Source organism: Vanellus vanellus (assembly GCF_965231255.1).
Source record: "Vanellus vanellus genome assembly, chromosome: 1".
Taxonomy (NCBI): Eukaryota; Metazoa; Chordata; class Aves; order Charadriiformes; family Charadriidae; genus Vanellus; species Vanellus vanellus.
The window spans coordinates 117,537,241-117,552,918 of NC_138905.1; the positions used below are offsets into that span (position 1 = coordinate 117,537,241).

A 15,678-nucleotide genomic window follows, 5' to 3' on the forward strand; every position below is an offset into this window, starting at 1 on the left:
ATTCCCATAAAATGGTGAGATTTTTCTTCTGAGTGTGCTCTAACATAATGCCCATGTAATAACATTTCCCGTAAGCATGTTAGAGAGCAGATATATATGTCAACAGCAAACAGGAAATGAACAAAACTGCTCCTCCTTTACAGACTTTAAGCTGACTTGAGTTTAATTAGACTTGAGTTCCAAACGAGTTTAATTAGACACTGAAGTCAATCACTACATATCAACACGCTAAGCAGAAAGATCACATGTAGCAACTACACATAGGCATGCACGCTTGGCGACGGCTCCCCTGCAATGTCAGGTTTGTGCAACCTGTGACGGGAAAGCGATGGATACCTGGATTTTGAAGATGTATGAGCCCAGCACCAGAAGCCACAGTACATTGCTCCTGCAACGATGAGAAGTCCAGCGCTCACCCAGCCCACGTAGAGAGCAGCTCCTAGTTCTCGTTTCAGTGGAGTAGGGACTTTCGGATCATAGAAGTTGCGAATGATGCTACCTCCAGTCCAGGACACGGGGATCAGAACGAGGATGCCCGTCAGGAGAAAGGCGATTCCAGCTACCAGTATGAAGATACTGATGCCCTGGGGATTGTCCTTCGTCCTGCGAGTGTACTTCACACCAACAATGGCCATCAAAAAGGAAATGATTGACAGGACCACTGCAACACACATGAGGGCTCTGAACGCCTCCAAGGGTTGCGGAAGAGCCAGAACAGAGTCGTAGAATTTGCACTGCAGCCTGATGCCCAGCTGACTGACGCAGTCCATCCACAGTCCTTCCCAGGTGGTCTCAAACACCACGATGTTGCTATCAATGTGGGCAGACACTCTCCACTGCGGCATAACTGTGGCTGCCAAAGTCCCGACCATGCCGACGCCTCCGAATATTAGTCCAGTGATTTGTAATGCACAGCAAGCCATGCTTCTTCTGAAGAAGACACCTCAAGTGAGGTAGCCTAGAACGTCTTCCAAAATCACTTTTTCATGGAAGAAATATAAGGTATGAGAAGGAATATTTTCTCCAGTAGTTTCCTCATGCAGCAAGTTGTTGGGGTTTTTTAAAAGCAGCTTGCTCCAGTCTGAGGTTCAGACAGGTAAAAATCCATTTCTGACTGGCTAGGAGGACCTGCTATTTATTCGCTTTGAAATCCCCTCTGACTACAGCGCCTACCCATCAAGCTGAACAAGTTTCTAGCCAATGGGAAACTTGGAGGGGTGTGTCATAGTTGATTTTACTGCTTCTCATAGTGTGTCTGTAGTGATGCTATAATTAAGTAAGTGTCAGGGATTCAATTAAAGGTACCTAATTGCAGGGCTAATAATTTCTTAACTGCAAGATTGCAGCTATGTTGAAATTTAGTACAGAAAGTCTGAACTTCCATCTGTTAAAATATTATGTAAAATAGGTCATTACAGTTGTTCTTATGACAAAAGCTAAACTTGGACTTGGAGTGGGACTTACTTTCTAAGCACTACAGCCCTGGGAAAGCATTTGATTATTTTTTTTTAAATCAAGCTAGGAGGTACTTGGTGCAGCTCTTTAATGCAGATTCCTCGTTTTGATCAAATACAAAAGTATAATCATGATACTAGACAAGTACAGGAAAGTCAAGTATTCCAATCAACATCAAAGCTTTACTCTACCAGCTGCATAATTCACAAGGACGACAAAGAAAATAGCTGGCAGAGTTTCACAGCTTCTGCTTTTGAATCCACGAGTAAGGTGGCTGTTAGGAAATGAGCCTCTACGAGACTCTCTCCCCATTAGAAGGATAGTGTTGTCATTATGTTCCATACTAATAGTCTTCTTCAGGTAACATTAGGAGGGTTTGGGGGCAATCGTCTAATATGAAAAGGATGAGCTTTTCTTTCAGTGTACAATGCACCTTGAAAGGAGTCAGAGATCCCTCCCACAAGCACGTATCTCAGCCTGCACAGATAACTACAAGCCTGGACAAAAACACACGCCAAAGACTGGTTTGCCTTGGGCAACTTAGGAATAACTGCTGCATTATGGTTTTTTTACTTTCTTCTCCCTACCTTGAGATAATAGTATATGATGACAACTCATGTGTGTTGTTGAAATTGATGTGTTTCTTGTTACTCCAGCTCTTTGAACCTAGGGGCTAGTAAAAAAAAAGTGTTGGGCCACTAAAGACTATGAAGGCCTCTAAAAGTGCTGTTGAAGAAAGACATATTCTTCGATTGCTTGTGGATTGTAGTGTTGTGGGGTCTGTGTGTTTGGAAATATCAGACGTTGCCTTTGACGGTATTAATTTAGTTACAGCCCCAGGTGCCTACGCAACATATTCAAAGCAAAAGCTAAAACCCATGAAAAAGTGAATTGGCCATCTAAACCACTCACAGCCCACAAAATCCCCTCCCTCCTACAGTTACTAACTATAAGGAAGGAGTGCCAGATAAGGCAAGTTATATCGTATAATGTGGTCCATGTGGAAAATACTCCCAAGGGATCTGCGCAGTTCATTTTTGCCTTCAAGTGTGCCAGCAGGAATCTGGAGGGAAAAAATTTCTTTAGCTAAAATGTGAAATGTAACCTTTAGAAACTAAATATATTATCAGATTTGTTCTTATAGAGAGATGAATATTGCATCACTCTTCTGCAGACATAAAAAAAGAATCCGGTGATGCAGAAAAGTTACGGCACTTTGCTCGATGCCACAAAGAAGTAGGTGGTAGAGATGAAATCAGAAGTCATAGATGGTTACCTACCTAAAAGAAACTCCTTTCTCTGGCAGGAAACTGCTGCCTTAGAAGAAGACCGTGCACAAGACCTGTGCTATTTAACTGGAGTGCAGTCTCCATCCATCTTGTAGGACATTTTTACCTCTGAATTTTCAAAACTGTTTTTTGATTTGTTATTTTAACTTTGAAAAGGATATCAGGTTATTATGGAAAAACCCTCTCAAAACTAGCATTTAAATGTAATTTTTTCCACAGAAAAATTGTTTGTGCAATATTTTCAGCCAGCCAGCTCTTGAAGGTATACATAGCTGGAGAACAGACCGTGCCTAATGTACTGAATCTGTTTATCTGACTGCCTTATCTAGCAGGATTGCTCTGAAATCATTTTTCCTTACATGACTCTGGGAGGGTCAGCCACTGAGGTCATGCATAAAATCACACTCTGTGACAGTCAGGGCATGGTTTGTACAGAAGACAAACTGCTCCCAGAAATACTATTAAAATGCATCATATGCTGGTTGTGTAGCAATACATCCAGAGAATGCTAAATGGTTGAGTGTTTTTTTTGACCTTTAATCGGAAGTAGTACCCATGGTGAGTGACATCCAGTGGAGGTGTAGGGCGTAAGAGAGGAACACCCAGGCTACACTGTTGCGTGTACTGTTCAGCGGCAGGATGGCTCTTGTTACTGAAACCTGAGGGAAAGGAAGCAGGAAAGGAAAACCAATAAACAGTAGTTTTGAAACCTGAAGATAAATTTCAGAAATGAAAATGAACTACAGGAGACAGGTTGGAAAAAAAAAATCAAGAAACCGTACCAATATCTTGGAAATTCACAAGGACTGGAAAATCTGATCAACGTCTTAAATGCCAATGAGTCCCTGGCTTTGCTAATCGCTGGAAGAATGATCTTTTGCAGAAAAATCCTGTGTTGAATCAGCCTGGAGGGAGCTCTTAGGCCCTTGTATACCCTAAAGAGCCGTGTCTCCATTTAAAGGCTCACCTCACCTCTCAGAAAGAAATGCTTAGTTGACTGAGTTATTTCAAAATCACTCTGAACAGCGGACAGCTCTTAAAGTAGAAATTAAATACATGCTTAAATGGTGAGCATGGCAGATACAACGGCTTTAGTATCAGGTGAGAAGAAATAAAAGGAAAACCCCGTTTACACCTGACTAGACTTTAGAAGTGTCCTCATTCTATGTATCATCCATCTGTTATGCTATTTGGACGCTTACCTGCCTCTAGATGAGAATACCAGTTCTTATGCAAACATGTCCACCCCAAAATTTGCCTTCAAAGAGGAAAATAGTCAACTGAGGAAGCATGTAGCCTTTACACCTAATCTTTCCCTGGATCTCTGTTCAGATTTACATTTTCCCTTCCCTTCAAATCAGGATGTTCATTTGCATAGTTTCCTGGGGCAATATCTTCTGTTCCCTCCCTAGTTTTTAAAATGTTGATGCCCCTTGAAAAGGAGGAAGTAGACTGTCTCCAGTCCACATGATTAACAGAACCTGTCAATGATCCTCAGTGCTTAATTAATTATAGGCATCAATAATGTAAACACTTAATTGCCTTCCAGAAAGCAGGTTTCATTCCTCTTTGTATATCTTCTATGTACATTGAATTTTAGAGTCCTTATGCATACACATGCACCTATAGATAGACAAATAGACTTTAATCTTGTACAAACATACAACTAGAATGCACATAGTTCATTATGAGCTCTCGTTAAGAATAGATAGTTTGGTTATGCTACGGGCTAATGAGCTAAATCTAAGGTTCAGTCACATTTTTGGACCAGGCAAATATGCAGATTTATCAAAAGCACACTTTAGATTAGTGATTGCTAAGAGTTACAGTCAAACGTCTTAACCTCCCAGAGGCTGCGGTTACCCAGTAAGGCTGCAAAGCTGCCTAACCACCTGCAGAGCCCAGCAATGGGGAGTCCACCAGACTGTGGCTCTGCAGTCACTCTGCATCCTCTCCCCTTGGGCAGAGGTGCTGGGTGAAGCCATGCAGACCTAGATCTGCTAAAATCTGATTCAAGCTAACAACAAATAGGGTTAGGATTGTCTGCAGATCACTTATTTTGGAAACACATGTGAATGGCATCAGTTCCTCCCTGCTTGTGGCTTCCACTAGTCCATTCATTACATGCTGGGTTAAGCACTTTGTTTTCAACTATTTACAAGGGCTGGTCAATAAAATCATAGTTGAGTTAATGGTTCCATTACTTTCTATGTTATTTTGATTGACGACTGTATTTTGAGCCTATTGGTGAGGCAAAAGCTTACTTTGATTCTGTTTTAATTCAGGGGAAAATTGACCGAAGCCAACAGAGGCTTTTTTATATGTGCTAACTTTAGTATTGCTGCTGCACATATGATGAAAGATGAAGGCGCATCTCCCTCCTTTTCTCTTCAAGCGTGGCACATTTTGGAGTGAGAGGAACATCTGCTCAGTGTAGCTTAGAAAGGGATTTCCCCCAGACACATCACAGGCACTGTACTTGGGTACTGACCTCTAGCTTTGAGGCAACCCATGACTGACAGTTGAATTGAAAAGAACTAATATTTATTTTCCGTCATCTTCCTCAGCATGCCTGAAATTCACAGCCTGACAAAACCGCCAAACTTTTAATGATATTCCATGTCTGAGGAAGCTCGTCTCCTGGACACTGCGAATGAACTCGAGTTCAGTGTAATAAAACCCTACAGTAATAAAATATTAAATACTCCTTTGAGTATTTAATCCATCTAAACCGCTTCAGGCTTTTACAAGGTATTTGTCACCTCAATACTTGCGTACAGGGAGCAGTCATCCTGATAGAAATAGAACCTGCCAGAAAATACGCTATCTTACTTTGCTGTTTAATGACAGGACCTCAAAGCATATTTGGGGGACATATGATTGCACAGTTCACATTAAGCTGTTGGAAATATAACAGTGGAAAATTCCCAAGGCAGTATTGATTGTTTTCATGAGGGCTATCAGCAGGGTATACAGCTAGGTTATTACTGTACGAAGCACGGGGGAACTCCTTTATTTACATGATTTACTGTGATGGACTAAAAGAAGAGGAGAAGGTATATTGTGGCAGTGATAGCCTAAAGATAGATGAGAGGCCAGATTTGTAGAAAGCGGTAATACCTTTTATTAGACTACCTGATACTGTTAGAAACAAGCTCTTAGGCTCAGAATAACAGGAAAGATTGGGTTTGGAGCACAGCATAATAATATACGCTCAAATTAGGTTTCCAGTAACCAAGCAGTGTGGATAACTAACTATTAAGTCTCAAACTTTGAAGAACAGGGTTTTTTCCCATCTTTCTCAGTCATAATTTGGGCTCCTCCCTCTCCAGTCCTGGCCCCCTCACTTTTTGTCCTCTCCCAAATCCCACCTCCTGAATGTAACTAACTACACTTAATTTCCACCTCCAAAATAAACCCTGGCAGCATGAGTTCCACCACCACTAGCCTCACCTTTGTGCACCCAATGACACCCCTAAACCTGTTATCTCAGCACACAGCAGGGTCACCCGTTACTCCCACACTCTCCTCTTTCCCTTGCTACCCAAATCCAGAGTCCTTTATCAAACCTCTGTGCTTCTGGCCAGGATGTTCCAGTACTTCTTAGAATTGGGATTCACCTCTTCCCTGGGACACCCTGGCTGATATTCCCTGGCTGGCAAGCTGGGTGTCCCCGAGGAAGGAGCAGCATGGCCCCTGGCTGTGGGGCCTGCATAGCTGGAAGATTTCATCTCCCAGTTTACCTCCGTTGCCCTTCAAATAGAGGGAGAGGAATGGAGGCGGAGGAGAAGGGAAGCCCTGCCCAGCCAACCAGCTGTTCCTACATTCACACAAAAGGACCTCTTCCTGGAAGTCATAAATCGCTTTGGATTTGTGCTGGCACAGAGACCAAAGTAGGAGTATTTCGCAGGAAGCAATTAATTTTTGTCACTTGCTCTCAGAACATCCTCTCCAGCATCATGAATCCAAGGATGCACCACTGTCACTGTAATTTTGCATGTTGATGCATCTTCCTGGGGCTGATGTGTCTCCGCACTCTGACGGCCCACAGCCTGCAAGGGCACAAATGATTCACCAGTGCAGGCACACCGCTTCCCTGCAGGGACAATCCAGAGCTGTTCCTAATTGCATCATACTATCTAGCCAGTCAAAATATGAACTTCTTTGTCCATGATCAAGCAGTAGCTACTTTCATTCCAGAACTGAAATATGTAGTTTAGCAGAGTGTGATACTTTAGAAGAAGGAGGAATGCCTAATAACTATTACTACCAACCATGTGTTGGGAGTTAAGGGGCTGGAAGTTAGGGAAGGAAAAGGAAAAAAGACAGAAAACAGCCTGATGTGTGCAGAGTGACTTAAAAACAAGTATGAAATGGAGGAGGGAAAGGCAAATTTGCCTCAGCAAATTCGATGCTTTTATGTTGGAGTGGAACAGGGATCACATTGTGAGGCAAAAAAATGATATGTGAAGGATCATTAAGATGAGAGATCTATATCTCTGCGGAAGACCACTGCCAATGAGGTCAAAGTGCCTGGAGCACTGAGGGAGAACAATTCCTCTGATCCTGATCAATATTCTTTATCAATTAGACTGAACAGCTTAGGGACGTGAATGTGGATGAGGCTTAAAAATTCCTTAGGAAGCATCTGGAATGTGGATCCCATGAGGAAGGAAAAGAGAGACTTGTAGAGGTAAGGTTGATACTCAACTGGATGAATAACTCCACAGAGAGGGTATTTGGTAGAAGAACAGAAAAGGTAACCAACCAGCAAAGAAAATACATCTAAGAGGTCAGAAAATGTAAGGGGAAAATGAGACTCAATAAAAATCAATCCAAATTAGGCTTTTCAAAAAATAAATTTAAAAAAAGTGCTACAAATAATACAGAACAGCAAGGGAAGAGGCACGCCTATGTAAGTATGAGTCTAAGACAAGTAGTTAGCCCTCCTCCTCTTTGAATTTAAGTAACAACAAGGCTCTAGAAGAAGGAAAGCATGACAGAATTACAACACTGCATCCAAGGTAGATAGAAAACTCCAAATCTTTATGAGCACAAACTGAAGAAAGAGAGTAATTTCCACTGAAGGAAGCTCAGCATGTGAAGTTCCAAATCTGGCAGCAAGGACTGTTAGCATATGTGTCAGACCAGGAGTGATACTGTGTGTCTGGAGGACCAAGGGAATGAGTGGGGAGGTGGAAAACCCTGTGCACAACTAGAAAGCTGTTAGTCAGAATCTAATGGTATAGGATGATTTGAAATCCATTATGAAGAAAAGAATAAATACCTAGAAGTAAATGGAAAGTTAAATAAAATGTAGCATGGACTTAGCAAAAATAGATTCAGGTTTTGTTTTCTAGTATTTTCTAGAAAATAAAGGTTGAGAAAATCTAATCCTTTTGGACCTTATTAAAGCATCTGACACAGCAGTGGGAAATTAACAGAGACACTGAAGGGATGGAGAAAAGTAAAAATAATATAATGTGGATTCAGAATCTATAAGTGAGTAAAACAACAAAAGGCTATATTGGAAGGAGAACTATCATGTCCCTATTTCCAGACAGTGATTTCTGCTACTGTTGGAGACAAGGATTTCTCTGGGGTCTCGTCTCTTACCCTCAGGGATCTAGCAATAAAGGAGGAACTGCAGCAAGGAAATTTGCATTAGACACCCAGCTGGTCAATGTACTACCAACGGTTAAGTCCCACAGCGCAGGGAAAGCTGGTGATCTCGAGGCCTGGAATAATAGAAGTGCAATGCATTTAATGTATTCAAGGAAGGTATTTGCTTGGTTTTGTGAGTCATTTACCCATGCTACGATAATCTGCAATAAGTATATTCAGTGTGCTCAGCGGTGATGAGGCTTCCGCTGGGATCCTTTGCCTAGAATTAGGCATCACACTTAAAGAAGGAGGTGGAGCAGACAAAAACAACCAGAGGAGATAAACAAATATGGGGAGAAATTTAACAAGCGTGTCCATGAGGAAAGAATTAGAGATGATTAAGCTAAGCAAGAAAGGTTCTAGAGGTGACATGGTAACTGTCCTGAAATATGGAAAAGACTGCCTGCTTTAAAGGAGCAGTGGTCTGTTTTCTATGCCTGGTGCTGATGGGACAAGAAACGATGGAGCAGCCCTAGCCTGCAGTGGGGAGATTTAGTTTAAGCTTCACGAAAACCTTTTTTAATGAAAATTATAATTAAGTACTGGGATAGATTGCTGAGGACACTGCAGAGTAGCCACCTCTGGAAGTTTTTATTGTACAAAAGTCTCTCAGGAATAATTTTGGCATATTTTTACATTGAGAAGAGCAATGGAGTAGTTAGTAGATATCACCTTTTCTAGAGTGAACTCCACTCACATTGCCTTCTCCTCCTATTTGTCCTCTTTGGCCCTACATGGACAACCTCCCACTAGTGAAAGGAACTGGTGGTGCTGATGGGACTCTTGATGGTACCCGGGTAAACTAGTTGGCATCAGCTTTCTCCCAGTTTCTCAAGCAACACATATTTAGGACTGCCAATGGCCTATATCCCTTAGGTGTCAGTTCCTTGCTGAGACTTTTCAGGAAAGCATTGTGGTCACCAGCTCCATGGGGCAGTGGGATGAGTGGGGAGGCAGCATGGTTGGCAAGGGTTCAACTTGCTTTGCTGCCTAGGGGTTGATCTGTGGTAGAGTCACAGGCAAAGTCCAAGGGGTAGAAGCATCCAAAATGAAGAACAGAGTCAGGCGTTGGTCAAGGGACTCTGTTCAGGGGCTCAACCCAGTTCTGCAAGGCAAGACTGGGATAGAGGACATGCCTGTGTCGGGACTGGTGGTACTGGCCAGGACCTTCACAGGGCTGGAGTTACCCAGTGCTGCCCTTCTTCCAGCTCATCAGGAGGGGAGAGCTGTGCATCGTGCCTCATGCTCAGAAAGCCTGCTGTACCTGCGGTGTGGGGCCTGACTATGATGTTCGATGAAGGGCTTAAATCACAGACAAGCCTGCTGTTTCATTGAGCACAAAAATACCCTGAATGTAGGAGGCTGGAAGTGAGGACAGTGCCTCCAAGCACAACTGTTCAACTGGTCTCCTGCTGCTCTGCCCCTGACAGTGGCAGCAGCAGATCTCCATACATCTCCAGACTGATGCAATAAGGCCATTTTTATATTTCAGTAATGAGATTTCCTGGCTGTGAGGCACAAGATATGGCCTCTCCTAATCTCTCCCTGATCCATTTTCTATTATTCTTTACTAGTCATGTTGGAGAGTTGAACAGAAAGCAAGCAGCCGACATCTAAACTCTCACATATAGGCACCATGTATATTCAAAAACATGGGGGAGTACAACACCTATTCAGGACTGCACCTTAAGGAGACAGACAAATCCATTATATGCAGCTGACCTTACCAGATTTCCAGATGTGTGATTACCTCCTGTGTCAGATGATTCATTTTCATATAAAATCGCAAAGCAGGAGCTCACACATGCTCCAGCTCTGTTAGGGCTCTGCTTTGCCTGCACAAAGCAGCTCCTGAAACTGCGGCTCTGCTGCCACCCATGTGTTTCCCACCTTGCTGTCTAGCTCTAACGAGAGCAGTGCCTAGTAATGCAGGTGGCAGCTCTCCCCTCTAGACCTCCACGACAGTCACAGCAGCAGTGGGAGAATTTTAGAAGAGGCTCATTATAAATGAAAGCCCTGTTGCTCAATCACGGAGCTGTGATTGAAATCTTGAACCTTTACTCGTCCGAGTTAAACGAGCATTACTCTCCTCTGACCCGCGAGTTGTGCATTCATTTACGCAGCACAGACAGAGGGCATCAGGTGGACCTGGAAAGGCTCCACATCCATTTTGCATTGCAGGAATGCATACAAGTGTCCAAAAGTGCAGGGCAAAGGGGCACAAGCTAGACACCCCTGGTTTCATTTGTGGAGGCAATACTGCTTATTTCCCAAATAATTTCGCTTGTCTGTAAGCACAGAAATGAGTTCTAAATTACAGGATACAATATTTGAGGCTTTATTGCTTCAGGCACTTGTTTTGTGCTTGGATATGCGCCCTTAGATGGGACCCTCTGCTCAAACCACTCAGGGTTTGTTTAACACACAAAGCGGGGGGAGGCCAGCTCTGTTTAAAACGGAAGCTTTCATTTCAGTCCTCCTGAAGATACAGTATACGGGTGAGAGATACAATTTAAAGGAAATGGCTGGATGTGCCTGCGAGGTACATAAGGGGGAATATATGTGTGTTATAATGAGGCGAACTGTTTGCAGCATATAGGTGATCTGTAAGGGAGATTTTCAAAAACGTCAGGGTCCCACTCACAGCCATTGGATTTGTGTTCCTGTGAGTCCTGTGGACAGTTTTGTAAGTCTTCTTACAGTCTTCTTGTATCTTCTTTTGTTTGTACAACTAGGCCAGTGTGTGCTTTACCAGGAGCAGATAATACGACCCGAGGTAGCAGTAGTGTTTGATGTATGCAGGCTTTTTTACAGACATCTCATGGGTATCTCACTTTGCACTGAGGCTTGCCTCAGCCCCATACATGAATACTCCATGAGTCACTCCGTGTTTTGACAGCGGGGATAACTACAGTGCACTGGTACATACACATGTAGCTTTCTGAGACAGATGTTGTACCTGCCTTTTAGAGGGCTGAACAAGGCGGGTGACTTGCTTATAGATATCGTTATAAAGCCTGCTGTTCTAGTTATGAGTTCTGTGTAGGGCATTCACAAAGTGCCGCTAACGACAGGATTGCTCCTCCACTCTCTTCCCCCCCAAAAAGAGACTGAGCTGGTGTCTAAACGTTAATGAAGAAATACAAAGCAAATATAGCCACACACCGCTATATTATAGAAAGGTCACACACATCACATAGATACACACACGTAGAAATAATTTGCTAAAAACTAAGGAAGAAAAATAAAATTACATAATCAAGCAGATCTTACTATGTATCTCACAAACACCGTGAAGAGAGTCCTAGAGCAGATTTTGATTCCTTCTAGGTTGTTCAGAGTTGCGTCTTATGAAGTGAAGAATTTGCTTCTAAACTTTCAAGTAGCAATAGTCCAGGGCATTTACTAGAGAACTAATAATCACATAATAAACTTTCTATAAAATATTTTAAACTGTCAGTCAAACTCTAGAGCAAGAATGTTGTTCTCCGTTAAGCACCACAAATTGAATTGTGTTCTCGGCTAACTCAAAGGCAAAATTCCATCGATTTCTGTGGGTCTGGAATTATATCTTCTTCATTGGTTACAAAATTCTATTAAAACATTACTACTATTGATTAATTTGGGTCATTTGTTAAATTAATTTGCATGGAACTATTTATTTTTCAGTAGTGTTGGTTTCTTTACATTGTTGCTTCTCATGGGTTCATGATCGTTTTGTTAAAAATATTGTTTAGCTTGTTTTAATGTGAACTGTGAGAAAATGCTACCACTGTTTATGTTCTTTGTACCTATACGCTGTTGTGAGTGGGTCTTAGCAAAAATAACAGTCCGATTGTACAGAAGACCCTTATTTAAAAATATATATATCACAGATTCCTGCGGCAAGTAACCAACCCAGTGTTTGTGATGTGTGTAATATTGCAAAACGCCGTAAGCCGCGAGGGGTTTGCAAGGGAATACTGCTGCTTCTAAATAGAAGGATGTGAATGAGTTTGACCTATATGGATTACAAAAGAAATATTAACTTTCATCAAAAAGATGATATTTAGGATGAACATAGAGCTATGTTTATTCTCTGAAATAAGGGATATTTTTCATATATTTCAGTTTACCTGCCTCTGCTGAATAAATTCTTCATGCAACCCTCCATTAAACCTTCAGTAAATCAATCCCTTAGTGAATGCTCTTCTTTTAAACCATTATTATCTTGTCCTTATTTACTGTTATTCCCTCTTTCCCAGGAAGGCAAAAAAAAAGAACCAGCCGTTTAACTCTCCGCTTCTTTGCAATACACCAGAATTTCATATCACAGTGGAACTTTAAGCCCTTTATCACCGTTTTACACATAAAATGCAACCCAAAGCAAAGCCACACAAACCGAAGTGATTCCAAGTTACTATCAAAATAATATTAAACATTCACCTTTCTATGCATTAAAATTGTCCGTGCTGCAGCATGAGCCACAGCAGAGCCCACTGGGGGTGACTGCAGCTCCAAAATGCAGCCGCAACGGGGCAGAAGGCAAAGGCAGCTTTCTTGCTGCCCTTTTGTGCAGAAGCTGAAATCCATCCGGACGGATTGAATGCTTCAAAAAAATAGGAAAAGGCAGGAGGCATCTAGACGTACTGACTTTTGGAGTATGAGCTTTCAGCCTTCCTGTGCGAAAGCTGGCTGTCGGTGGAGTAGTGGGTCGGTGCGGAGTATCCGTGGCTCCTGGTTTTCTCACAACAGCGGAAAAAGCAACAGAATATGGCTCCGGCAGCAATGAGGCAGAAGGCAGCAACCCAGCCCAGGTAGAGGGCCTCTCCAAGCTCCCTTTTCTGCGCCACGTTGACCGCAGGGTTGTAGAAGTCACTGATGATGCTGTTGGCAACCCAGCTGACTGGAATGAGCCCAACGGCACCCGAGAGGATGAAGAGGAGCCCAGCCGTCAGAATAATATAGCCCTTGGCTTGCCAGCCGCTCTGCGCGCACCGTGTGCACTTCATCCCAATAATGGCAACCACGAAAGCGAGGAACGAGAGCACCGACCCAGCGCACATCAGCCCTCTGGATGCCTGCAGGTCCGGTGAGAGGGCCAGCACGGAGTCATAGACCTTACACTGCATCCTGATGTTGGCTTGCCTGATGCAGTGCATCCACAGGCCTTCCCAAATAGTCTCAAACACGATGATGTTGTTCTCGATGAAGGCAGACACTCTCCATTGGGGCATGCCCGTGACAGCGAACGTCCCGATCATGCCAATGCCACCAACGAGCAGCCCGGCAATCTGCAAAGCTCCACCGACCATGTTGCCTTTGGAAGGAGAGCACACCTCAGCAGGTTCCCTGAGCCAGAAGCACGCTGCTGGCAAAAAAAACGAGCAACTTTTTCCAAAAGTGTTTGTCCCTTGTGCGAAGAAAGTTTCAGAGTCGGTCAGCACGACTTTAAATCAGCTTAAATCTGGCACGGGCTACCTGGGACTTGGCTGCGCCTTCATCGCCTTTATAATTCCCCTGCCACCACTGACTCAAAGAGGCAGACTGAGCGATCAAGTGGAACAACTTTCCCAAGCAAGAGAAAAGACAGGGTGTGTGTAAACCAGCAAGAGCCACTTAGGATAAATGTACCTTCTGAGGAAAATGCTTTGCATTGAAGTCGCTTATTTAAAAAAAAAAAAAAAAAAAAAAAGAAAAGAAAGCCCTACCCTCAATTCCAGCTATTGTCTGCAGGTTTGTCTGCGCTAAGGAAATGGACTGGTCTCGGTAGGGAGACTGGAGCGTGCACTGGTGCAGTTACTGAAGCTGTTGCACTGAACAAGCGAGAATATCCTGCCTCGGCTCAGCTCGGTGGCAAACTGCCAGGAGGAAAGCAGAGCCCCGCTCCCTGCCACGGGGCCCCTGCTCCCAAAAGTACTTTTGTTCTGAAGCTGGAAGGAGAGCACTACAGTGACAGGATCGAGGGACAAAGCAAATCAAAAGGATAAAGTAACTCTGAACCTGAGACAGTTCTGCAGAGGATAATCAAGGCTGCAAAAGACCATTTAAGAGGTAGAAAGGAACAATAAGAGACGTCAATCCTGCTCATACCTGGACACATACATAGCTTTACACATTTCTGCCGCTCTACGGAGTGTTATGGGCATAGACAGGCTTCTGGAAATATCCACATGCTTAAATGATTGCACAATCAGGTTTACAGAATGGCGATTCAAGCTATACAGCAAATTGCTTTCCCTTTGCAAAAGTGAACCCAGCAATTACCCTATGATGGAGTCTAGTGCAATGGAAAGCATTGGCTCTCCAAGTAAAGACCCATTAGAGTTATTCATGTACAAACAAATACTTCAAAAAAACATCATTCTAATTTACAAAAAAAAAAAAAAAATAAACACAATAATTATGGAGAGCCGGTGAACTGTTCATTTAAGAGTTTTTGTGTGATGTGACCAGCAGACAGTCCTGGAACATGTCAGGTGAAGAAACATGAGAAAGTCAGAGCAACAGAAACCACAGTCAAAAGTCTAGAAAAAAACCCCAGGCATGTAACAGTGGATTCTTTTTACAAATTCGTATAGCTACGAAGGTATGCATGAAATATTCAGCCTGATCTCTGCATGTGTCTTAACATGGAATATAAAAAATTAGGCATAAACTAGGATTTTTTGTTATAAAGTAGTACTCCATATGTTAAGACACGAACTAATTTGTTACACTGTAAAAGATCAATTTAGGATATAATTAGCCAGATATTGAAATACAAGTCTCCTATTATTCATTTGAACTTTCTTGCCTCTATTTCTTTTCTTGCCATTTATATGTCTTCAAAAACAGAAAGTAAATGCAAAAAAAAAAAAAATAGAGCGGTACAGTGCTAAATATGCCATCTTGTTGGCATATCAAAGATAGAGAAAAGATAAAAGTCCCACTTACATGTAATATTTTATGCTCCCTAAGCGTGTTTCTGTGTGCATGTGCATAAAACTATGGTTAGGAGGCAAGGGAAAGTAAGAAGCACTCTACAAATTTTTCCATATTCAGTTTGGCTTTCATATCTACCTGCTTTTGCATCCTCTGCAGCAGGCTGATGCTTATAAAGACATGCTAAAAGGATGAAGGCAGGTAACCTCTCCTTCTGTTTCTGGTCCCTGGAGCCCTGATTTGTGGCCAGGCAATTTTCCATTGCGCCCTTTTGGGTTTGGTTATATCTCTGAAATCAAACCTGCCGTCTGCAGCACTGAGTGCCTTGTCCTGAAAAGTGCAGTTAGCCTGGTGGCAGCTCCAAAAG

The 15,678-nt window shown here is 42.8% G+C and overlaps 2 protein-coding genes across 2 annotated transcripts; both read right to left on the reverse strand.

Annotated features, from left to right (window-relative positions):
• Positions 1–254: 254 nt before the first annotated feature.
• Positions 255–923, reverse strand: LOC309673405 (claudin-8-like; the record flags this gene model as incomplete). Its single annotated transcript, XM_082485171.1, has 1 exon — positions 255–923. One exon carries the CDS (start codon positions 921–923, stop codon positions 255–257), a length of 669 nt encoding a protein of 222 aa, XP_082341297.1.
• Positions 924–13,027: 12,104 nt separating this feature from the next.
• LOC309674368 (claudin-8-like) lies at positions 13,028–13,702 on the reverse strand (the record flags this gene model as incomplete). The annotated part of the gene is made up of 1 exon (XM_082486390.1): positions 13,028–13,702. One exon carries the CDS (start codon positions 13,700–13,702, stop codon positions 13,028–13,030), a length of 675 nt encoding a protein of 224 aa, XP_082342516.1.
• Positions 13,703–15,678: the final 1,976 nt, after the last annotated feature.